This window comes from Oncorhynchus keta, unplaced genomic scaffold (genome assembly GCF_023373465.1).
Source record: "Oncorhynchus keta strain PuntledgeMale-10-30-2019 unplaced genomic scaffold, Oket_V2 Un_scaffold_4195_pilon_pilon, whole genome shotgun sequence".
NCBI classification, from domain to species: domain Eukaryota; kingdom Metazoa; phylum Chordata; class Actinopteri; order Salmoniformes; family Salmonidae; genus Oncorhynchus; species Oncorhynchus keta.
The window spans coordinates 162,473-186,265 of NW_026290935.1; the positions used below are offsets into that span (position 1 = coordinate 162,473).

Genomic DNA, 23,793 nt, shown 5'->3' on the forward strand with positions numbered 1-23,793 from the left:
ACAGTACATCTACAACAAGACATGAAATGTTGATTTAAACCTTCTGGCCAAGTAGTGGGCCAGGCGGCGCCCCACTGTCTGATTCATATCGCTTGATTTCTGATGATAGTTCTCGATTATATCGACTGATTGCATTTGTATTGGATGAGTAAATAGAGTGAATTTACTAACGCACCCTTAGTCAGTTAATCAGACCTTCACCATGGTAACCAGATACTCATTCTGCCATACATGCCTTTTCTTTCTTTTTTCTACTGTGTTATTGACTTGTTAATTGTTTACTCCATGTGTAACTCTGTGTTGTCTGTTCACACTGCTATGCTTTATCTTGGCCAAGCCGCAGTTGCAAATGAGAACTTGTTCTCAACTAGCCTACCTGGTTAAATAAAGGTAAAATAAAAATAAAAAAACTACCTTAAAGCCCCTTAAGTATCCCCTACCTAAGGAAATATTTGACGGGCTCTATGCAACGCCATTAAACAATTCATTTAGGTAAGAGACAATAATGTAAACCTTTAAGGGAAACACTTAAGATGTTTATGCAACCGGGCCATGCATGATTTTATGAAAGATTGAATTAACCATTATGCTCTTCCTCAGAGCAACAGCGCCATATGCTGGTGAAAGCTGGAATACTTTTGTCGAATCTGCACCAAGTGTATTTATCAATTTTCTAGGGAATAACATGTTGAAACTGCCACTTGATAACTGAAGCATTAATTTACCTGTTTTGTGAGATTTCATCATTCTGTTCCATCCACATTGTCGCTCCGCCCGCGGTCCATGCTTCGTAGCGCAACATCAGCACTGCTGAGGACCAGCATTGAGATTCGCACTCTTCGCTCGGTGCCGAGGGTCTGCCGGTTTCTACAGTCGCTGCTGCGCTGTCCGACCCAAAACAGCTCGTTTTCTCTCTCGGTCTGCTTGTGTAAGAAAAAGAAAAGTCTTTGGCTGGAGCTTTCCGAAGGACACAAAATGAGTGGCAATATTGAAGAAATCCTCGCCCCACTGAGGCTGGCAGTGAAAGAACAGGTAAATTGACATTTTAAAGCCACGGGAATGAAGCTAAACCCTTATTTTATTCACTCCAAAGATCCCCACATCATCCATGCATTCATTAGTAATCGCCCAGAAATGACAGCTCAAACAAAGCTGCTGTAGCTGGTTATTTTGCTCGCTAACATTTACATACAACGTTAGCAGAGGTCTTTGAATGTAGCATAGCCATGTAGCTAGCTAACTAACCGGTAGCCAGCATGCTAACGGAATTATATAGATTTTTGCCTATTAGTTGGAGATCTGTAGAGCAGATTTATGGAAGCAGTAAATAACTGATTTAATACAGCTATATTCTGTTGACCGTTATACCAGCTAGCTTGGATATGATTTCCTAAATAATTGTATTAACATCCATGCCTGCGACTTATTTATTTCCCCCCATGCCACGTTTCAGCCCAGAGCTGATTCACAGTGATATTTGGGTGGCAGTGTTTCCCCTAGTATTTTATTTTTTGTTGCGGCTGTCAAAGTTAGCTTTGAGATGGGCGAGGTAGTGGCTTGCCAATTGTGAGGTCTCCGACCAAAGCTTTTGAAGGCCCTCCTCTTGGCCACAAATATACAATTGTGCTGTTTTAATGCAAATTTCCTGCAATTATGCACATGTTGTCATGGAACCGAGAGAAAATGTGCCGTTTCAAAGCTATTTCCTGTAATTCGACATTTTGCCTTGGCTGATGCAGAGTTCTTACTCTGAGTGATTTAAACATAACAAAATCAATGGGGTCCCCATGACATTTTCGGAAATAAAAAATGATGACTGTCTAGTTTTTATTGGTGATTGTGAGTGTTTTTATGCCAAGGCAGCAGCTACTCTTCCTTGGGTCCCTCAAAATGAAGGCAGTTTTATACGTTTTTAAAAACATTACAATACATTCACAACACCCTGTGTGCCCTCCGGCCCCTACTCTACTACTACATATCGACAACACAAAATCCATGTGTACTTGTGTGTATGTTATTGTGTGTTTGTATGCATGTGTCTGCACTTATGTTGTGTTGCTGCCATAGTCCCTGCTGTTTCATAATGTATTTTTATGTAAAAAAATAATAATAATCTGATTCTACTGGTTGCATCAGTTACCTGATGTGGAATACAGTTCCATGTAGTCATGGCTCTACATAGTCTGTTCTGGACTTGGGGACTGTGAAGAGGTTACTCCAAGTAGTTCTTGCTCACTTACCACATTATTGATTACAATGTTTAGTGAATGATTTGCCCCTAAAACAATGCATTTAGCTTTAGAAATTTTGAGGACTAACTTATTCCGTGCCACCCATTCTGAAACTAACTGCAGCTCTTTGTTAAGTCTTGTAGTAGCTGATGTGTCTGTGTCGACTCAACACATCAGCTACTACAGCGACTGAAATGACTGCAAGACTTAACTTCTTATGGCTGGGGGGCAGTATTGAGTAGCTTGGATGAATAAGGTGCCCAGAGTAAACGGCCTGCTCCTCAGTCTCAGTTGCTAATATATGCATATTATTATTGGATAGAAAACACTCTGAAGTTTCTAAAACTGTTTGAATGATGTCTGTGAGTATATCAGAACTCATATGGCAGGCAAAACCCTGGCTTTACTCGTTAGTAAAGATTGAAAAAAGTAAGGGGCCTAGACAGCTGCCCTGGGGAATTCCTGATTCTACCTGGATTTTGTCACATGATTTCTCCATGTGCAGTACATTTGCCAATAGGTTGTACAGCCAGACCTATTTGCCACCTCTTTTGCCTCATCCTTCTCAACCAATTGTTCAATTTGTCAACAATCCTCAGGGATTTAAGTTTACAGTCATTTTCTTAATGGTGGGTGTATGATTATTAGTAACTGGAATAAGCAGTTTCATAAACGTGTCAAGTGCAGCGTCTGGTTGCTCCTCATTAGACACCACAAACCAACAAATATTCTTTACATCAACCACATCGGAATCGCTACAAAACTTTTTGTGACCTCTTATACACTATCAGCACGATTCTGGCAACAGTTGTAAAAGATTCTCTTTTTTAATAAAAAAAAAAGATTTAGCTCTTTTATATTTAGTTCTTTTTCTACAGACTTTTTATATCTGGTTTTAGTTGTTTTAAATTTACACTGAAAATGATTTACCATCCTGAAAATGTTTGTGTGTATACATTACTAGTCAAAAGTTTGGACACCTACCCATTCAATGGTTTTTCTTTATTTTTACTATTTTCTACATGGTAGACCAATAATGAAGACATCAACACTATGAAATAACAAATATGGAAGCATGTATTCAACAAAAAAGTGTTAAACAAATCAAAATATATTTTTCAAAGTATCCACCATTTGCCTTGATGACAGCTTTGCACACTCTTTGCATTCTCTCAACCAGCTTCATGAGGTAGTCAACTGGAATGCATTTCAATGAACAGGTGCCTTGTTAAAAGTTCATTTGTGGAATTTCTTCCTTAATGCGTTTTGAGCCAGTCAGTTGTTTTGTGACCAGGTATTGGTGGCATAAAGAAGATGGTAGGGCTGGGCGATATGGCCAAAATATTATACCACGGTATTTAAAAAACAAAAATGGACGGTTTGACGTATTTTTAGTTTTTGAATAATAAAAGTTATACATTTGCTTTAGGACATTTAACATTACATTTAAGTCATTTAGCAGACGCTCTTATCCAGGGGGAGTGAGTGATCCTCGGGTGGCAACACACAGACTCATTGAAATCACTTAGAATGTTTCTCCATTCTTATTATTTTATGCTGTTTAATTCAACTTCAACCAAAACAAATTTCAGCACTTTTATCATTTCTGTATTTCCTGCACTCAATTGCAGTGGTGGAAAAAGTACCCAATTGTCATACTTGAGTAAAAGTAAAGATACCATTAATAGAAAAGTGAAAGTCACCCAGTAAAATACTACTTGAGTAAAAGTCTCAGTGTTTGGATTTAAATATACTTACTAATCAAAAGTAAATGTAATTGATCAAATGTACTTAAGTATCAAATAATTTCATATTCCTTATATTAAGCAAACCAGATGGTACAAATTGTCTTTTCTTTTTATTTATGGATAGCCAGGGGCACACTCCAACACTCAAGACATGATTTACAAACAAAGCATTTGTGTTTTTATGTTTATGTATATATCATGTGTAGATGTCGACCGATTATGATTTGTCAACGCCGATACCGATTATTGGAGGACCAAAAAAGCCGATACCGATTAATCGGCAGATTTTATTTTTTATTTAATTTATTTGTAATAATGACAATTACAACAATATTAAATGAACACTTATTTTAACTAAATATAATACATCAATACAAATCCATTTAGCCTCAAATAAATAATGAAACATGTTCAATTTGGTTTAAATAATGCAAAAACAAAGTGTTAGAGAAGAAAGTAAAAGTGCAATATGTGCCATGTAAGAAAGCTAGCTTCCGTCCCTCTCCTTGCCGGTACCTGGGCTCGAACCAGGAAAGCATCGACAACAGCCACATTCGAAGCAGCGTTACCCATCGCTCCACAGAAGCAGAGCAAGGGGAGTAACTACTCCAAGTCTCAGAGCGAGTGACGTTTGAAACGCAATCAGCGCGCACCCCGCTAACTAGCTAGCCATTTCACATCGAATACACCAGCCATTAGGCTGATAGGCTTGAAGTCATAAACAGTGCTGTTTATGTTTTGCAAAGAGCTGCTGGCAAAACGCACAAAAGTGCTGTTTGAATGAATGCTTAGGAGCTTGCTGCTGCCTACCACCGCTCAGTCAGACTGCTCTATCAAATATCAAATCATAGACTTAATTATAACACACAAATACGAACCTTTGGTCATTAATATGGTCGAATCCGGAAACTACACTGCTCAAAAAAATAAAGGGAACACTTAAACAACACAATGTAACTCCAAGTCAATCACACTTCTGTGAAATAAGACTGTCCACTTAGGAAGCAACACTGATTGACAATACATTTCACATGCTGTTGTGCAAATGGAATAGACAACGGGTGAAAATTATAGGCAATTAGCAAGACACCCCTAATAAAGGAGTGGTTCTGCAGGTGGGGACCACAGACCACTTCTCAGTTGCTATGCTTCCTGGCTGATGTTTTGGTCACTTTAGAGTGAAAGCATCGCCAGCATTCAAGTGGTAGCATGAGACGGAGTCTACAACCCACACAAGTGGCTCAGGTAGTGCAGCTCATCCAGGATGGCACATCAATGCGAGCTGTGGCAAGAAGGTTTGCTGTGTCTGTCAGCGTAGAGTCCAGAGCATGGAGGCGCTACCAGGAGACAGGCCAGTACATCAGGAGATGTGGAGAAGGCCGTAGGAGGGCAACAACACAGCAGCAGGACCGCTACCTCCGCCTTTGTGCAAGGAGGAGCACTGCCAGAGCCCTGCAAAATTACCTCCAGCAGGCCACAAATGTGCATATGTCTGCTCAAACGGTCAGAAACAGACTCCATGAGGGTGGTATGAGGGCCCGACGTCCACAGGTGGGGGTTGTGCTTACATCCCAACACCGTGCAGGATGTTTGGCATTTGCCAGAGAGCACCAAGGTTGGCAAATTCGCCACTGGCGCCCTGTGCTCTTCACAGAGGAAAGCAGGTTCACACTGAGCACATTAGACAGAGTCTGGAGACGCCGTGGAGAACATTCTGCTGCCTGCAACATCCTCCAGCATGACCGGTTTGGCGGTGGGTCAGTCATGGTGTGGGGTGGCATTTCTTTGGGGGGCCACACAGACCTCCATGTGCTCGCCAGAGGTAGCCTGACTGCCATTAGGTACCGATATGAGATCCTCAGACCCCTTGTGAGACCATATGCTGGTGCGGTTAGCCCTGGGTTCCTCCTAATGCAAGACAATGCTAGACCTCATGTGGCTGGAGTGTGTCAGCAGTTCCTGCAAGGGGAAGGCACTGATGCTATGGACTGGCCCGCCCGTTCCCCAAACCTGAATCCAATTGAGCACATCTGGGACATCATGTCTCGCTCCATCCACCAACGCCACGTTGCACCACAGACTGTCCAGGAGTTGGCGGATGCTTTAGTCCAGGCCTGGGTGGAGATCCCTCAGGAGACCATCCGCCACCTCATCAGGAGCATGCCCAGGCGTTGTAGGGAGGTCATGCTTCTACACCTGCATTGCTTGCTGTTTGGGGTTTTAGGCTGGGTTTCTGTACAGCACTTTGAGATATCAGCTGATGTACGAAGGGCTATATAAATAAATTTGATTTGATACAGGCACGTGGAGGCCACACACACTACTGAGCCTCATTTTGAGTTGTTTTAAGGACATTACATCAAAGTTGGATCAGCCTGTAGTGTGGTTTTCCACTTTAATTTTGAGTGTGACTCCAAATCCAGACCTCCATGGGTTGATAAATTTGATTTCCATTGATAATTATTGCGTGATTTTTGTTGTCAGCACATTCAACTATGTAAAGAAAACCAGTATTTAATATGAATATTTCATTCATTCAGATCTAGGATGCATTATTTTAGTGTTCCCTTAATTTTTTTGAGCAGTGTATAATTTTGAAAACAAAACGTTTATTTCAGTGAAATAATACCGTTCTGTATTTTATCTAACGGGTGGCAGTCATAAGTCTAAATATTCTTGTTACATTGCGCAACCTTCAATGTTATGTCATAATTACGTAAAATTCTGGCAAATTAGTTTGCAATGAGCCAGGCTGCCCAAACTGTTGCATATACCCTGACTCTGCGTGCAATGAATGCAAGAGAAGTGACACAATTTCACCTGGTTAATATTGCCTCCTAACCTGGATTTATTTTAGCTAAATATCCAGGTTTAAAAATGTATACTTCTGTGTATTGATTTTAAGGCATTGGTGTTTATGGTTAGGTACAGTCGTGCAACGATTGTGCTTTTTTCGCAAATACGCTTTTGTTAAATCATCCCCCAGTGTTGCATCGATTTATATGCAACGCAGGACACACTAGATAAACTAGTAATATCAACCATGTGTAGTTAACTAGTGATTATGATTGTTTTTTATAAGATAAGTTTAATGCTAGCTAGCAACTTACCGTGGCTTCTCGCGTGACCTCGTGGAGTGCAATGAGAGGCAGGTGTTTAGAGCGTTGTACTAGTTAACCGTAGGGTTGCAAGATTGAATCCCAGAGCTGACAAGATACAAAATCTGTTCTGCCCCTGAACAGGCAGTTAACCCACTGTTCATAGGCCGTCATAGAAAATAAGAATTTGTTCTTAACTGACTTGCCTGGTTAAATAAAGGTATAAAAAAGATGGAGGGGGGGGCAAAATCGGCGTCCAAAAACACTGATTTCTGATTGTTATGAAAACTTGAAATCGGTCCTAATTAATCGCCCATTCCGATTAATCGGCCGACCTCTAGTCATATGTATATACTCTATACCAGACATTCTAGCTCCTCTGAAAGGAACACCCATGTTCTGGAAAAGTCCCAAGAGGTGTAACCATAGCAACAGTACATATTAGGCCATAACACTGTTGCAGGAATAACCAGTCGTGTCCACACACCAGACAAGTGCATGTCTAATGGTGTCTAATGACCCAGAGCACATTTAGAGTACTAGCTCTTCTGCAATTAATAATTAACATGCATGGTCTAGAAAATTCTCAATATGTCTCACAAGATTTAGGGCAACTTGCTAAGAAAATACAAACTAGCTGTTTGCAGATGTAAGAAACACAAACTAAGAGTCATTATAGAACGCTAGTGGATTTATATTAAGAAACAAAGTGAAAACGGCATCGTTGTCATCAGCGTTGTTGCATGTGCTGCATTGACCAGACTGAACGCAAGTGTCTCGTAGTTGATGAACACCAAATGTGTTCCTTGAGTGACAGGGGGCGTGGTCTGTGTGGAACATGGCACGGAGAGAAAGAGCAGAGAGAGATGACTCAAGTGGCAAAGTAAACTATAAAAATGTACGTTGCACATAGCGTATCACATTGAACAAACCAAACATTCAAATACCATTTTAGAAGGTAAAGTAAAAACTCAAACTGGTCCTTGCATCAATACCGGTATATCATAAAATACGGTATACCGCCCAGCCCTATTTCGTAAAAGACCAAGTCCATATTATGGCAAGAACGGCTTTAAGACATGAAGGTCAGTCAATACGGAACATTTCAATAATTTTTAACATTTGTTCAAGTGCAGTTGCAAAAACCATCAAGTGTTATGATCAAACTGGCTCTCATGAGGACCACCACAGGAAAGGAAGACCCAGAGTTACCTCTGCTGCAGAGGATAAGTTCATTAGAGTTACCAGCCTCAGATTGCAGCCCAAATTAATGCTTCACAGAGTTCAAGTAACAGACACATCTCAACATTAACTGTTCAGAGGAGACTGCGTGAATCAGACCTTCATGGTCGAATTGCTGCAAAGAAACAACTAAAAGGACACCAATAAGAAGAGGAGACTTGCTTGGGCCAAGAAACAGTGGACATTAGACTGGTGGAAATCTGTTCCTTGGTCTGATGAGTCCACATTGGAGATGTTTGGTTCCAACTGCCGTATCTTTTCACTAGCTTTAAGCACCAGCTGTCAGAGCAGCTCACAGATTACTGCACCTGTACATAGCCCACCTATAATTTAGCCCAAACAACTACCTCTTTCCCAACTGTATTAAATGTATTTATTTATTTTGCTCCTTTGCACCCCATTATTTTTATTTCTACTTTGCACGTTCTTCCATTGCAAAACTACCATTCGTGTTTTACTTGCCATATTGTATTTACTTTGCCACCATGGCCTTTTTTGCCTTTACCTCCCTTATCTCACCTCATTTCCTCACATCATATATAGACTTGTTTATACTGTATTATTGACTGTATGTTTGTTTTACTCCATGTGTAACTGTGTGTCGTTGTATCTGTCGAACTGCTTTGCTTTAACTTGGCCAGGTCGCAATTGTAAATGAGAACTTGTTCTCAACTTTCCTACCTGGTTAAATAAAGTTGAAATAAATAAATAAAATAAAACATCTTTGAGATGCAGAGTAGGTGAACTAATGATCTCTGCATGTGTGGTTCCCATTGTGAAGCATGGAGGAGGTGGTGTTATGGTGTGCTTTGATAGTGACACTGTCTGATTTATTTAGAATTCAAGGCACACTTAACCAGCATGGGTACCACAGCATTCTGCAGCGATACACCATCCCATCTGGTTTGGGCTTAGTCCCACTATCATTTGTTTTTCAACTGAACAATGACCCAAAACACACCTCCAGGCTGTGTAAGGACTATTTGACCAAGGACAATGATTGAGTGCTGCATCAGATTACCTGGCCTCCACAATCGCCCAACCTCAACCCAATTGAGATGGTTTGGGATGAGTTGGACCGCAGAGTGAAGGAAAAGTAGCCAACAAGAGCTCAGCATATGTGGGAACGCCTTCAAAAATGTTGGAAAAGCATTCCAGGTGAAGCTGGATGACAGAAAGCCAAGAGTGTGCAAAGCTGTCATGGCAAAGGTTGGCTACTTTGAAGAATCTCAAATATGAAATATTTTTTATTTGACGCTTTTGGTTACTACATGATTCCATGTGTGTTTCATAGTTTTGATGTCTTCACTATTATTCTACAATGTATAATATAGTAACAATAAAGATAAATTATTCAATGACTAGTTGTCCAAACTTTTGACTCTGGTACTGTATATACATTTTTTTCCCCCCGTTTTGTAGAGAGCGAGAGGTTCATTTAAAAAAAAAAATTCTTAACTGACTTGTCTAGTAAAATAAAGGTCAATTTGTACAGCACCATATTTTCCTACCGGAAACCCTGAGGGTTTTGTAGATCTTGGAATAGAAACACCATAATATTAGTCAAATTAAGCTACATTTCTTAATCAATCCCATATACTATATTCTTACAAAAATGGTTTTAAATTCTTGCAAAACACAGCTTAGCCTTTTGTTAATCCACCTGTCGTCTCAGATTTTGAAATTATGCTTTACAGCGAAAACTTACACAAACGCTTGGATTGCTTATCGATCGCACGACAAAACATTAAGTACACTTAGCATCAGGTAGCTTGGTCACAAATCAGAAAAACAATCAAGTTAATCGTTTACCTTTTATCTTCAGATGTTTTCACTCACGAGACTCCCAGTTACACAACAAATGTTCCTTTTGTTCCATAAAGATTATTTTTATACCCAAAATACCGACGTTTGTTTGTCGCGTTCAGAAATCCACAGGAAAGAGAGGTCACGACAACGCAGACGGAAATTCCAAATAGTCTTCATAATGTCCACAGAAACATGTCAAACGTTTTTTATAATCATTCCTCAGGTAGTTTTTAAAATATATATTCGATAATATATTGAGGAACAATGGCGGCTTTACTTTGTAGCGCAAAAACTCACTCAGAGCCCCACCTATCCACTTACGCAATGTGATCTTTCACGCTAATTTTTCAAAATAAAAGCCTGAAACTATGTATAAAGACTGTTGACACCTTCGGGAAGCCAGAGAAAAAGGAATCTGGTTGATATCCCTTTAAATGGAGGATAGGCTTGCATAGGAACAGAAGGGTTTCAAAATAAGAGGCACTTCCTGATTGGATTTTCCTCAGGTTTTCACCTGCAATATCAGTTCTGTTATACCTCACAGACAATATTTTGACAGTTTTGGAAACTTTAAGAGTTTTTAAAAAATCCTAATCTGTCAATTATAAACATATTCTAGCATCTGGTCCTGAGAAATAGTCTGTTTACTTTGGGAACGTTATTTTTCCAAACATAAAAATAGTGCCCCCTAGCTTCAAGAGGTTAAGAACAAATCCTCATTTACAATTTATCCATGAAGGTCTCCAGACTTTCAGTCAAGTGTGGGAAGTATTCTGTCAGCTCTCAGTGTAATTGTCATGTTACAGGGTGAGCTGGTGCGCCAGATGAAACAGGATGGTGCCCCTGATGTTGACGTCCTTAAAGCTGTGGCTGAACTGAAAGCTAGGAAGAGAACTCTGGAAACTAAGGTGAGCTCTGTTAAAGCATATCCTCCTAAAAGTATCTCCTACAGTATAGCCTACTACACCACAGTATGCCAGAATCGCACCAAATACTTTCATCTTTCCAGTAACTATACAATCGGCCGTCTTTTAAAAGCTGAAATCAGCTTTGGTAGGTATGCACTACCTTAGATCGGTAGTGTTTTGTGTCTTCTCAAACTGTTAATCACCACACTACTGTTTGTATTCCAGGAACTGTCTCTGCAGCCCAAAGATGACATTGTTGACAGAACCAAGATGGAGGATACGTTGAAGAGGAGATTCTTCTATGACCAGGCCTTCGCTATCTATGGAGGTGAGATCTATGTAACACCTAGTTACACAGGGAGGCCAGGCCTTCGCTATCTATGGAGGTGAGATCTATGTAACACCTAGTTACACAGGGAGGCCAGGCCTTCGCTATCTATGGAGGTGAGATCTATGTAACACCTAGTTACACACCTAGTTACACAGGGAGGCCAGGCCTTCGCTATCTATGGAGGTGAGATCTATGTAACACCTAGTTACACACCTAGTTACACACGGAGGCACACACGATATAACAATCGGATGTTATTTGTGTAAGTGATCTGTAATGTTCCCTCTACAGGTGTGAGTGGTCTGTAATGTTCCCTCTACAGGTGTGAGTGGTCTGTAATGTTCCCTCTACAGGTGTGAGTGGTCTGTAATGTTCCCTCTACAGGTGTGAGTGGTCTGTAATGTTCCCTCTACAGGTGTGAGTGGTCTGTAATGTTCTCTCTACAGGTGTGAGTGGTCTGTAATGTTCCCTCTACAGGTGTGAGTGGTCTGTAATGTTCCTCTACAGGTGTGAGTGGTCTGTAATGTTCCCTCTACAGGTGTGAGTGGTCTGTAATGTTCCCTCTACAGGTGTGAGTGGTCTGTAATGTTCTCTCTACAGGTGTGAGTGGTCTGTAATGTTCCCTCTACAGGTGTGAGTGGTCTGTAATGTTCCCTCTACAGGTGTGAGTGGTCTGTAATGTTCTCTCTACAGGTGTGAGTGGTCTGTAATGTTCTCTCTACAGGTGTGAGTGGTCTGTAATGTTCCCTCTACAGGTGTGAGTGGTCTGTAATGTTCCCTCTACAGGTGTGAGTGGTCTGTAATGTTCCCTCTACAGGTGTGAGTGGTCTGTAATGTTCCCTCTACAGGTGTGAGTGGTCTGTATGACTTTGGCCCTGTGGGCTGTGCCCTGAAGAACAACATCTTGCAGGCCTGGAGGCAGCACTTCATCCAGGAGGAGCAGATCCTGGAGATCGACTGCACCATGCTCACCCCCGAGCCTGTTCTCAAGTGGGTCCTGATGCTGCACTGCAATTAGCCTAACTTTACTGCCATAGTGGTTATCAGAGTGTGAATACAAAGGGAGGGACTGGACTGTAGGAGCCAATGTCCATCAGACTTCTGTTATTGCACTATGGACATGCAGAGTTGTAGTTCTGATATAGTGGTTCCTAGAGACAGACAGACAGGGGGTTCCTAGAGACAGACAGGGGGTTCCTAGAGACAGACAGACGGGGTTCCGAGAGACAGGCAGACGGGGTTCCGAGAGACAGGCAGACGGGGTTCCTAGAGACAGGCAGACGGGGTTCCTAGAGACAGGCAGACGGGGTTCCTAGAGACAGACAGGGGGTTCCTAGAGACAGACAGGGGGTTCCTAGAGACAGACAGGGGGTTCCTAGAGACAGACAGGGGGTTCCTAGAGACAGACAGGGGGTTCCTAGAGACAGACAGACAGACAGGGGGTTCCGAGAGACAGACAGACAGACAGGGGGTTCCTAGAGACAGACAGACAGACAGACAGACAGACAGACAGACAGACAGGCAGGGGGTTCCTAGAGACAGACAGACAGGCAGGGGGTTCCTAGAGACAGACAGACAGGCAGGGGGTTCCTAGAGACAGACAGACAGGCAGGGGGTTCCTAGAGACAGACAGACAGACAGACAGGAGGTTCCTAGAGACAGACAGACAGGGGGTTCCTAGAGACAGACAGACAGGGGGTTCCTAGAGACAGACAGACAGACAGGGGGTTCCTAGAGACAGACAGACAGACAGGGGGTTCCTAGAGACAGACAGACAGACAGACAGGGGGACAGACAGACAGACAGACAGGGGTTCCTAGAGACAGACAGACAGACAGGGGTTCCTAGAGACAGACAGACAGACAGGGGGTTCCTAGAGACAGACAGACAGACAGACAGACAGACAGACAGGGGGTTCCTAGAGACAGACAGACAGACAGACAGGGGGTTCCTAGAGACAGACAGACAGACAGGGGGTTCCGACAGACAGACAGACAGACAGACAGGGGGTTCCTACAGACAGACAGACAGGGGGTTCCTAGAGACAGACAGACAGGGGGTTCCTAGAGACAGACAGACAGAGAGGGGGTTCCTAGAGACAGACAGACAGGGGGTTCAGACAGACAGACAGGGGGTTCAGACAGACAGACAGGGGGTTCAGACAGACAGACAGGGGGTTCAGACAGACAGACAGGGGGTTCAGACAGACAGACAGGGGGGTTCAGACAGACAGACAGGGGGGTTAGACAGACAGACAGACAGAGGGGGTTCAGACAGACAGACAGGTGGTTCAGACAGACAGGTGGTTCAGACAGACATACGGGGGGTTCAGACAGACAGACGGGGGGTTCAGACAGACAGACGGGGGGTTCAGACAGACAGGGGGTTCCTACAGTCAGACGGGGTGCCTGGTGGTACTTAGAGATTTAGTACAGCTGACTGCTCTGTTCCAATCTGAATATTTGGGTATAATGTGCTATTATGTCTACAGGACGTCTGGACACGTGGACAAGTTTGCGGACTACATGGTGAAAGACGTGAAGAACGGAGAGTGTTTCAGGGCAGACCACCTCCTCAAAGGTTAGTCTATACTCTTGAAGTGGTTTGAAAAAGAGAAATGCCTTATTCACTGGTATTTCCCAACCTCGACATCAATATAATAGAATTGAGCCCTGACATTCCAGAAGTCAAACCTTTCTTCAGTACTCTGTTGTCCCTGTGCATCAGTTGGCTGAGGCCTGTCAGTACTCTGTTGTCCCTCAGCATCAGTTGGCTGAGGCCTGTCAGTACTCTGTTGTCCCTGTGCATCAGTTGGCTGAGGCCTGTCAGTACTCTGTTGTCCCTCTGCATCAGTTGGCTGAGGCCTGTCAGTACTCTGTTGTCCCTCAGCATCAGTTGGCTGAGGCCTGTCAGTACTCTGTTGTCCCTCAGCATCAGTTGGCTGAGGCCTGTCAGTACTCTGTTGTCCCTCAGCATCAGTTGGCTGAGGCCTGTCAGTACTCTGTTGTCCCTCAGCATCAGTTGGCTGAGGCCTGTCAGTACTCTGTTGTCCCTGTGCATCAGTTGGCTGAGGCCTGTCAGTACTCTGTTGTCCCTCAGCATCAGTTGGCTGAGGCCTGTCAGTACTCTGTTGTCCCTCAGCATCAGTTGGCTGAGGCCTGTCAGTACTCTGTTGTCCCTCAGCATCAGTTGGCTGAGGCCTGTCAGTACTCTGTTGTCCCTCAGCATCAGTTGGCTGAGGCCTGTCAGTACTCTGTTGTCCCTCAGCATCAGTTGGCTGAGGCCTGTCAGTACTCTGTTGTCCCTCAGCATCAGTTGGCTGAGGCCTGTCAGTACTCTGTTGTCCCTGTGCATCAGTTGGCTGAGGCCTGTCAGTACTCTGTTGTCCCTCAGCATCAGTTGGCTGAGGCCTGTCAGTACTCTGTTGTCCCTCAGCATCAGTTGGCTGAGGCCTGTTAGTACTCTGTTGTCCCTCAGCATCAGTTGGCTGAGGCCTGTCAGTACTCTGTTGTCCCTCAGCATCAGTTGGCTGAGGCCTGTTAGTACTCTGTTGTCCCTCAGCATCAGTTGGTTGAGGCCTGTCAGTACTCTGTTGTCCCTGTGCATCAGTTGGCTGAGGCCTGTCAGTACTCTGTTGTCCCTCAGCATCAGTTGGCTGAGGCCTGTCAGTACTCTGGTGTCCCTCAGCATCAGTTGGCTGAGGCCTGTCAGTACTCTGGTGTCCCTCAGCATCAGTTGGCTGAGGCCTGTCAGTACTCTGTTGTCCCTCAGCATCAGTTGGCTGAGGCCTGTCAGTACTCTGTTGTCCCTCAGCATCAGTTGGCTGAGGCCTGTCAGTACTCTGTTGTCCCTCAGCATCAGTTGGCTGAGGCCTGTTAGTACTCTGTTGTCCCTCAGCATCAGTTGGCTGAGGCCTGTCAGTACTCTGTTGTCCCTCAGCATCAGTTGGCTGAGGCCTGTTAGTACTCTGTTGTCCCTCAGCATCAGTTGGCTGAGGCCTGTCAGTACTCTGTTGTCCCTGTGCATCAGTTGGCTGAGGCCTGTCAGTACTCTGTTGTCCCTGTGCATCAGTTGGCTGAGGCCTGTCAGTACTCTGTTGTCCCTGTGCATCAGTTGGCTGAGGCCTGTCAGTACTCTGTTGTCCCTCAGCATCAGTTGGCTGAGGCCTGTCAGTACTCTGTTGTCCCTGTGCATCAGTTGGCTGAGGCCTGTCAGTACTCTGTTGTCCCTGTGCATCAGTTGGCTGAGGCCTGTCAGTACTCTGTTGTCCCTCAGCATCAGTTGGCTGAGGCCTGTCAGTACTCTGTTGTCCCTCAGCATCAGTTGGCTGAGGCCTGTCAGTACTCTGTTGTCCCTGTGCATCAGTTGGCTGAGGCCTGTCAGTACTCTGGTGTCCCTCAGCATCAGTTGGCTGAGGCCTGTCAGTACTCTGGTGTCCCTCAGCATCAGTTGGCTGAGGCCTGTCAGTACTCTGTTGTCCCTCAGCATCAGTTGGCTGAGGCCTGTCAGTACTCTGTTGTCCCTCAGCATCAGTTGGCTGAGGCCTGTCAGTACTCTGTTGTCCCTGTGCATCAGTTGGCTGAGGCCTGTCAGTACTCTGTTGTCCCTCAGCATCAGTTGGCTGAGGCCTGTCAGTACTCTGTTGTCCCTGTGCATCAGTTGGCTGAGGCCTGTCAGTACTCTGTTGTCCCTCAGCATCAGTTGGCTGAGGCCTGTCAGTACTCTGTTGTCCCTGTGCATCAGTTGGCTGAGGCCTGTTAGTACTCTGTTGTCCCTGTGCATCAGTTGGCTGAGGCCTGTCAGTACTCTGTTGTCCCTGTGCATCAGTTGGCTGAGGCCTGTTAGTACTCTGTTGTCCCTCAGCATCAGTTGGTTGAGGCCTGTCAGTACTCTGTTGTCCCTGTGCATCAGTTGGCTGAGGCCTGTTAGTACTCTGTTGTCCCTCAGCATCAGTTGGTTGAGGCCTGTCAGTACTCTGTTGTCCCTGTGCATCAGTTGGCTGAGGCCTGTCAGTACTCTGGTGTCCCTCAGCATCAGTTGGCTGAGGCCTGTCAGTACTCTGGTGTCCCTCAGCATCAGTTGGCTGAGGCCTGTCAGTACTCTGTTGTCCCTAGCATCAGTTGGCTGAGGCCTGTCAGTACTCTGTTGTCCCTCAGCATCAGTTGGCTGAGGCCTGTCAGTACTCTGTTGTCCTCAGCATCAGTTGGCTGAGGCCTGTCAGTACTCTGTTGTCCCTCAGCATCAGTTGGCTGAGGCCTGTCAGTACTCTGTTGTCCCTCAGCATCAGTTGGCTGAGGCCTGTCAGTACTCTGTTGTCCCTCAGCATCAGTTGGCTGAGGCCTGTTAGTACTCTGTTGTCCTCAGCATCAGTTGGCTGAGGCCTGTCAGTACTCTGTTGTCCCTCAGCATCAGTTGGCTGAGGCCTGTCAGTACTCTGTTGTCCCTCAGCATCAGTTGGCTGAGGCCTGTCAGTACTCTGTTGTCCCTCAGCATCAGTTGGCTGAGGCCTGTCAGTACTCTGTTGTCCCAACTGCTGCTACCAGACTGTTATTATACTGTTCAGTTTCTCCACTGTCCCCCCTTTCCCAAAATGTGTAAATATTGGACTATACATTGTGCCTTCGTGTATTATACTTAAACATTTATTCTATTCTACTGAGCCATTTACTTTATGTTCCTATGATTATATTTTATTTTTTTCTCTTATTGTGGAGAAGGAACCTGCAGTAAGCATTTGGTTGGATGTTGTATACCATGTGTATCCTGTACGTACGACTATTACAACTAGTCTTTGTGTGAAACAACAAACTGTCCCAGTAGATATGACTGTGGCCCTGTTTCTCTGTTCAGCTCACCTCCAGAAGCTGATGTCTGATAAGAAGTGTCCTGCAGAGAATAAGGCCGAGATGGAGGAAGTGGTCACTCAGGTTGGTAGTGGTTTAGAGACATGCAGCAGATGTACTAGAATAGATATAGACTATACCTTCAGCAATCCCCGACTGCATAAATGGAGCTCAAAGTTATTGTTTATGTCATCAAGTGACTGACATTGTTTTCATGGGTCTCCAGATGGACAACTACACTCAACAGGAGTTGACTGACCTCTTTGTGAAATACAGTGTCAAGTCCCCCACCACAGGAAATGACGTTTCAGCCCCTCACCTCTTCAACCTGATGTTCCAGACGTCTATCGGACCAGGGGGAAACATGACAGGGTAATGAAGTAATTACTCACTCTGTACCCAGATGTTGGTTGTACTGGGTGGGATAGGGGTTAGCAATGCTGCCATTGGTAGTTTTGCCTTTGAACAGAGTTCCAATTACCTCATTAGTTGTGGACCAGTACCAGTGTTTTACTGAGTGCGTCTGACTGTGTTCTGCAGCTACTTGAGGCCTGAAACGGCTCAGGGAATCTTCCTCAACTTCAAGCGTCTGTTGGAATTCAACCAGGGAAAGCTTCCCTTCGCGGCTGCTCAGATCGGCAACTCCTTCAGGAACGAGATCTCACCTCGCTCAGGACTCATCCGTGTCAGGTGAGTTCTAGTCTGGAGATGAAGCTATGTTAGTGTCTACCAGTCAGTCTGTGGTGGTGTTAGTGTCTACCAGTCAGTCTGTGGTGGTGTTAGTGTCTACCAGTCAGTCTGTGGTGGTGTTAGTGTCTACCAGTCAGTCTGTGGTGGTGTTAGTGTCTACCAGTCAGTCTGTGTTGTTAGTTTCTACCAGTCAGTCTGTGGTGGTGTTAGTTTCTACCAGTCAGTCTGTGGTGGTGTTAGTTTCTACCAGTCAGTCTGTGGTGGTGTTAGTGTCTACCAGTCAGTCTGTGTTGTTAGTTTCTACCAGTCAGTCTGTGGTGGTGTTAGTGTCTACCAGTCAGTCTGTGTTGTTAGTGTCTACCAGTCAGTCTGTGGTGGTGTTAGTTTCTACCAGTCAGTCTGTGGTGGTGTTAGTTTCTACCAGTCAGTCTGTGGTGGTGTTAGTTTCTACCAGTCAGTCTGTGGTGGTGTTAGTGTCTACCAGTCAGTCTGTGGTGGTGTTAGTGTCTACCAGTCAGTCTGTGGTGGTGTTAGTGTCTACCAGTCAGTCTGTGGTGGTGTTAGTTTCTACCAGTCAGTCTGTGGTGGTGTTAGTGTCTACCAGTCAGTCTGTGGTGGTGTTAGTGTCTACCAGTCAGTCTGTGTTGTTAGTGTCTACCGTGGTGGGTCTGTCGTGGTGTTAGAGGGTCTGTTGAGATGGTAATGGTTGTGCTGGTGTTAGAGGGTCTGTTGAGATGGTAATGGTTGTGCTGGTGCTTCCAGAGAGTTCACCATGGCTGAGATTGAGCACTTTGTGGACCCGACTGAGAAGTTCCACCCCAAGTTCCCTAACGTGGCTGACCTGGAGATCATCCTGTACTCCTCCAAGGCCCAGACCAGTGGCCAGTCTGCTCACATCATGAGGCTGGGGGATGCTGTGGAGCAGGTAGGATGCTATAGCAGTAGCTTCAGTAAGGACGTAACCAATACCAGAGTCATATTGATAACTTTGTCTCTCTCAGGGGGTGATCAATAACTCCGTCCTGGGATATTTCATCGGGAGAATCTACCTCTACCTCACTAAAGTGGGTGTGGCCAAAGACAAGCTTCGCTTCCGTCAGCACATGGACAACGAGATGGCCCACTACGCCTGTGACTGCTGGGACGCAGAGACCAAAACATCCTACGTAGGTCCTCCATGACCCCTAACCCCTAACCTTAACCCACTATGCCTGTGACTGCTGGGACGCAGACCAAAACATCCTATGTAGGTCCTCCATGACCCCTGACCCCTAACCTTAACCCACTGTGACTGCTGGGACGCAGAGACCAAAACATCCTATGTCGGTCCCACCCTCCACTGCTAGCTGTGTCTACAATTTGAAGTTCTTATCTTGTGTTGATTTTTTAATTTTTTTTTTTTTTTAAACCTTTATTTAACCAGGCAAGTCAGTTAAGAACAAATTCCTATTTTTAATGACGGCCTAGGAATGGTGGGTTAACTTCCTGTTCAGGGGCAGAACGACAGATTTGTACCTTGTCAGCTCGGGGATTTGAACTTGCAACCTTTCGGTTACTAGTCCAACGCTCTAACCACTAGGCTACCTGCCTCCTCTAACCACTAGGCTACCTGCCTCCTCTAACCACTAGGCTACCTGCCTCCTCTAACCACTAGGCTACCTGCCTCCTCTAACCACTAGGCTACCTGCCTCCTCTAACCACTAGGCTACCTGCCTCCTCTAACCACTAGGCTACCTGCCACCTCTTCACTCTAACCACTAGGCTACCTGCCTCCTCTAACCACTAGGCTACCTGCCACCTCTACACTCTAACCACTAGGCTACCTGCCTCCTCTAACCACTAGGCTACCTGCCACCTCTTCACTCTAACCACTAGGCTACCTGCCTCCTCTAACCACTAGGCTACCTGCCACCTCTACACTCTAACCACTAGGCTACCTGCCACTTCTACACTCTAACCACTAGGCTACCTGCCTCCTCTAACCACTAGGCTACCTGCCACCTCTACACTCTAACCACTAGGCTACCTGCCTCCTCTAACCACTAGGCTACCTGCCACCTCTACACTCTAACCACTAGGCTACCTGCCTCCTCTACACTCTAACCACTAGGCTACCTGCCTCCTCTAACCACTAGGCTACCCTGCCGCCCCATAATAACCCTGTCTCTGTTCCTTCTGTGTCCTGCAGGGCTGGATCGAGATAGTGGGCTGTGCGGACCGCTCCTGTTTCGACCTGCTGTGCCACGCCCGGGCTACCAAGGTCCCTCTAGTGGCCGAGAAGCCTCTTAAAGAACCCAAAGTAGTCGATATCGTCCAGTTTGAGCCCAATAAGGGAGCCATCGGTAAAGCCTATAAGAAGGACGCCAAACTAGCGATGGAGTACCTAGCTGTCTGTGACGAGTGTTTCATCACTGAACAGGAGATGCTGCTCAACAGCAGCGGGTGAGTTGGGAAGGTCATAGGTCATATGTGACAGAATCAATAGATTGAATACTTTAGCCTCCGTAATGGTACGCAATATTCCAGTCTCATTGACGATGCTAAACCTAATGGTAACCCCCCCCAGGGAGTTCACCATAGAGACGGAGGGAAAGACTTTTAAACTCACCAAGGACATGGTCAGTGTGAAGCGGTTTCAGAAGACCCTGCATGGTGAGACGTGCTTCTACACCTGCATTGCTTGCTGTTTGAAGTTTTAGGCTGGGTTTCTGTACAGCACTTTGAGATATCAGCTGATGTACGAAAGGCTATATAAATACATTTGATTTGACAACCTAGATGTCTTCTAGAGGAGGTTGTTGACATCCTCTTTGTACTGAATGGAAGCCATGCAGGAAGACGGCAGACAACTGTACTTTGTTAAACTGATTCAGAATGTGTTTCTGCTTCACTACAGTGGAGGAGCTGGTCCCTAATGTCATCGAACCCTCCTTTGGGATCGGTAGAATCATGTACTCCATCTTCGAGCACACATTCCAAGTCAGAGAGGGAGACGAACAGAGAACGGTAGGGAGGCATCGGATGTTACAACTACTGTACGTGCACTGACTGGGCTGTTAGAACGTAGTTCTTAAAGGGTTTTACAGTGTCATAATGGGTTTGAAATGTCTCTGTCTCCAGTTCTTCAGCTTCCCTACCACTGTAGCTCCATATAAATGCTCCGTCCTTCCTTTGAGCCAAAACCAGGAATTCATGCCTTTTGTTAAGGAACTCTGTAAGTACTCCTTCCATGCTCTATTTCTGTTGAAAACAAGTCCATGATTATTGAGAACAAACGTAGAACAGTTTAGTGTCATATTGTGTTTAGTGTCATATTGTGTTTAGTGTCATATTGTGTTTAGTGTCATATTGTGTTTAGTGTCATATTGTGTTTAGTGTCATATTGTGTTTAGTGTCATATTGTGTTCAGTGTCAGATGCAAGATAAGCTATTTAACTAACATGTCCTCCCTCCCCCACCCTTTCTCCTCCCTCCCTCCCTCCCCCACCCTTTCTCCTCCCTCCCTCCCTCCCCCACCCTTTCTCCTCCCTCCCTCCCTCCCCCACCCTTTCTCCTCCCTCCCTCCCTCCCCCACCCTTTCTCCTCCCTCCCTCCCTCCCCCACCCTTTCTCCTCCCTCCCTCCCTCCCCCACCCTTTCTCCTCCCTCCCTCCCTCCCCCACCCTTTCTCCTCCCTCCCTCCCTCCCCCACCCTTTCTCCTCCCTCCCTTCCTCCCCCACCCTTTCTCCTCCCTCCCTTCCTCCCCCACCCTTTCTCCTCCCTCCCTTCCTCCCCCACCCTTTCTCCTCCCTCCCTCCCTCCCTCTCCCACCCTTTCTCCTCCCTCCCTCCCTCTCCCACCCTTTCTCCTCCCTCCCTCCCTCCCTCTCCCACCCTTTCTCCTCCCTCCCTCCCTCTCCCACCCTTTCTCCTCCCTCCCTCCCTCTCCCACCCTTTCTCCTCCCTCCCTCCCTCCCCCACCCTTTCTCCTCCCTCCCTCCCTCCCCCACCCTTTCTCCTCCCTCCCTCCCTCCCCCACCCTTTCTCCTCCCTCCCTCCCCACCCTTTCCCCTTTCTCTCCCTCCCCCCACCCATACCCTTTCCCCTTTCTCCTCCCTCCCCCCACCCATACCCTTTCTCCTCCCTCCCTCCCTCCCCCACCCTTTCTCCTCCCTCCCTCCCTCCCCCACCCTTTCTCCTCCCTCCCTCCCTCCCCCCACCCTTTCTCCTCCCTCCCTTCCTCCCCCCACCCTTTCTCCTCCCTCCCTTCCTCCCCACCCTTTCTCCTCCCTCCCTTCCTCCCCCCACCCTTTCTCCTCCCTCCCTCCCTCCCTCTCCCACCCTTTCTCCTCCCTCCCTCCCTCCCCCACCCTTTCTCCTCCCTCCCTCCCTCCCTCCCCCACCCTTTCTCCTCCCTCCCTCCCCCACCCTTTCTCCTCCCTCCCCCACCCATACCCTTTCCCCTTTCTCCTCCCTCCCCCCACCCTTTCTCCTCCCTCCCACACCCTTTCTCCTCCCTCCCACACCCTTTCTCCTCCCTCCCACACCCTTTCTCCTCCCTCCCACACCCTTTCTCCTCCCTCCCACACCCTTTCTCCTCCCTCCCTCCCCACCCTTTCTCCTCCCTCCCCCACCCTTTCTCCTCCCTCCCTGCAGCTGAAGCGATGACCAAACAGGGCGTGTCCCACAAGGTGGACGACTCGTCAGGATCCATTGGGCGGCGCTACGCCAGAACAGACGAGATCGGAGTGGCGTTCGGCATCACCATCGACTTTGACACGGTGAACAAGACGCCCCACACCGCCACTCTGAGGGACCGCGACTCCATGAGGCAGATCAGGGCCGAGGTACGACATCTTTACTTCATACGCGGCAACGTACTGCTCTGTACTAGAAGTGATTCACGGAAAGGTCATGTTGATGAACCGGGTTGCCTGTTTTCTGTTTGCTCTCCAGGTTAGTGAGTTGCCAGGAATCATCCGTGATCTGGCAAACGGTGTCATGACTTGGGCCGAGGTGGAGAGCAAGTACCCCATCTTTGAGGGACAGGAGACCAGCAAGAAGGACACTGCCGAGGAATGAAGTTAATCTTTACTCAGTATGTCTGTCCTATGAAACGCCCACAGACGTTTTTACATTTCTCCATCCATAGGGACGATTTTACTGCAACTGTATTTCAGGAAGCAGTCGGTCCTCACGATGTCCTAACACACAACTGCAACCACTGAAATTAAACTTCAAAATAAATGTTATATAATCATTGTACTGAACAATTATAAACAGGGTGGCAGAGTAATGATTTGTCCCTGTTCTGGTAAATATTCACCTGCGTACTGGAATCTGCTCAGTTGGAGAGAGGGGGGGAGAGAGTGCGTGAGGGGGGGGAGAGATCTTCTCAGCCTGGTATAAAAAGAGAAATGTGTTCAGGTTGTCAGTCTTGTGTGGGAAGAGAAGAGAGACTTCCAGTTTCAGGACTGATTACATGGAAAACATCTCTGGTTCAATAAAGTGAGCTGCTCTTACTGGAACCAGCCTGTGGTGTATGACTTTAGCCTGTGTCTGTGTCAATGACTGAACCAGCCTGATTCCCTTTATGCTGCATGACTTTAGACCAGGCCCCTAGCATCACTACTTTAGACCAGGTCCCTAGCATCACTACTTTAGACCAGGCCCCTAGCATCACTACTTTAGACCAGGTCCCTAGCATCACTACTTTAGACCAGGTCCCTAGCATCACTACTTTAGACCAGGCCCCTAGCATCACTACTTTAGACCAGGCCCCTAGCATCACTACTTTAGACCAGGCCCCTAGCATCACTACTTTAGACCAGGCCCCTAGCATCACTACTTTAGACCAGGCCCCTAGCATCACTACTTTAGACCAGGCCCCTAGCATCACTACTTTAGACCAGGTC

The 23,793-nt window shown here is 46.2% G+C and overlaps 1 protein-coding gene and 2 long non-coding RNA genes across 5 annotated transcripts; 2 read left to right on the plus strand and 1 right to left on the minus strand.

Moving 5' to 3' along the window:
• Positions 1 to 728: 728 nt before the first annotated feature.
• On the plus strand, positions 729 to 23,429 carry gars1 (glycyl-tRNA synthetase 1). Its single transcript, XM_052516209.1, has 16 exons — positions 729 to 1,032; positions 10,935 to 11,036; positions 11,262 to 11,364; positions 12,216 to 12,357; positions 13,859 to 13,947; positions 17,218 to 17,294; positions 17,437 to 17,582; positions 17,751 to 17,900; positions 18,663 to 18,825; positions 18,902 to 19,066; positions 20,089 to 20,342; positions 20,467 to 20,552; positions 20,797 to 20,906; positions 21,021 to 21,114; positions 22,535 to 22,725; positions 22,835 to 23,429. Exons 1-16 carry the CDS (start codon positions 784 to 786, stop codon positions 22,958 to 22,960), a joined length of 2,247 nt encoding a protein of 748 aa, XP_052372169.1. The 5' UTR covers positions 729 to 783; the 3' UTR covers positions 22,961 to 23,429.
• LOC127928817 (uncharacterized) lies at positions 11,371 to 12,022 on the plus strand. 2 transcript variants are annotated; one of them, XR_008132344.1, is made up of 3 exons: positions 11,371 to 11,627; positions 11,752 to 11,782; positions 11,875 to 12,022. It is a non-coding gene; the product is annotated as an uncharacterized LOC127928817 (long non-coding RNA). The 2 variants fall into 2 exon arrangements; XR_008132343.1 differs by lacking the exon at positions 11,752 to 11,782 and adding an exon at positions 11,814 to 11,844 and having other exon boundaries at positions 11,875 to 12,012.
• On the minus strand, positions 19,073 to 20,152 carry LOC127928816 (uncharacterized). Of its 2 annotated transcripts, none has more exons than XR_008132342.1 (3): positions 19,895 to 20,080; positions 19,667 to 19,837; positions 19,073 to 19,634 (listed from the first exon to the last, which is right to left on the minus strand). It is a non-coding gene; the product is annotated as an uncharacterized LOC127928816 (long non-coding RNA). The 2 variants fall into 2 exon arrangements; XR_008132340.1 differs by having other exon boundaries at positions 19,075 to 19,837; positions 19,895 to 19,983; positions 20,016 to 20,152.
• Positions 23,430 to 23,793: the final 364 nt, after the last annotated feature.

What these genes read in the sequence shown, in the direction of transcription:
- gars1 (XM_052516209.1), top strand. Translation starts at nt 784, where the DNA reads ATGCTTCGTAGCGCAACATCAGCACTGCTGAGGACCAGCATTGAGATT. An exon ending in AGAGAACTCTGGAAACTAAG is followed by an intron (nt 11,037 to 11,261) that starts GTGAGCTCTGTT and finishes TTTGTATTCCAG; the next exon opens with GAACTGTCTCTGCAGCCCAA. An exon ending in TGAGGCAGATCAGGGCCGAG is followed by an intron (nt 22,726 to 22,834) that starts GTACGACATCTT and finishes TTTGCTCTCCAG; the next exon opens with GTTAGTGAGTTGCCAGGAAT.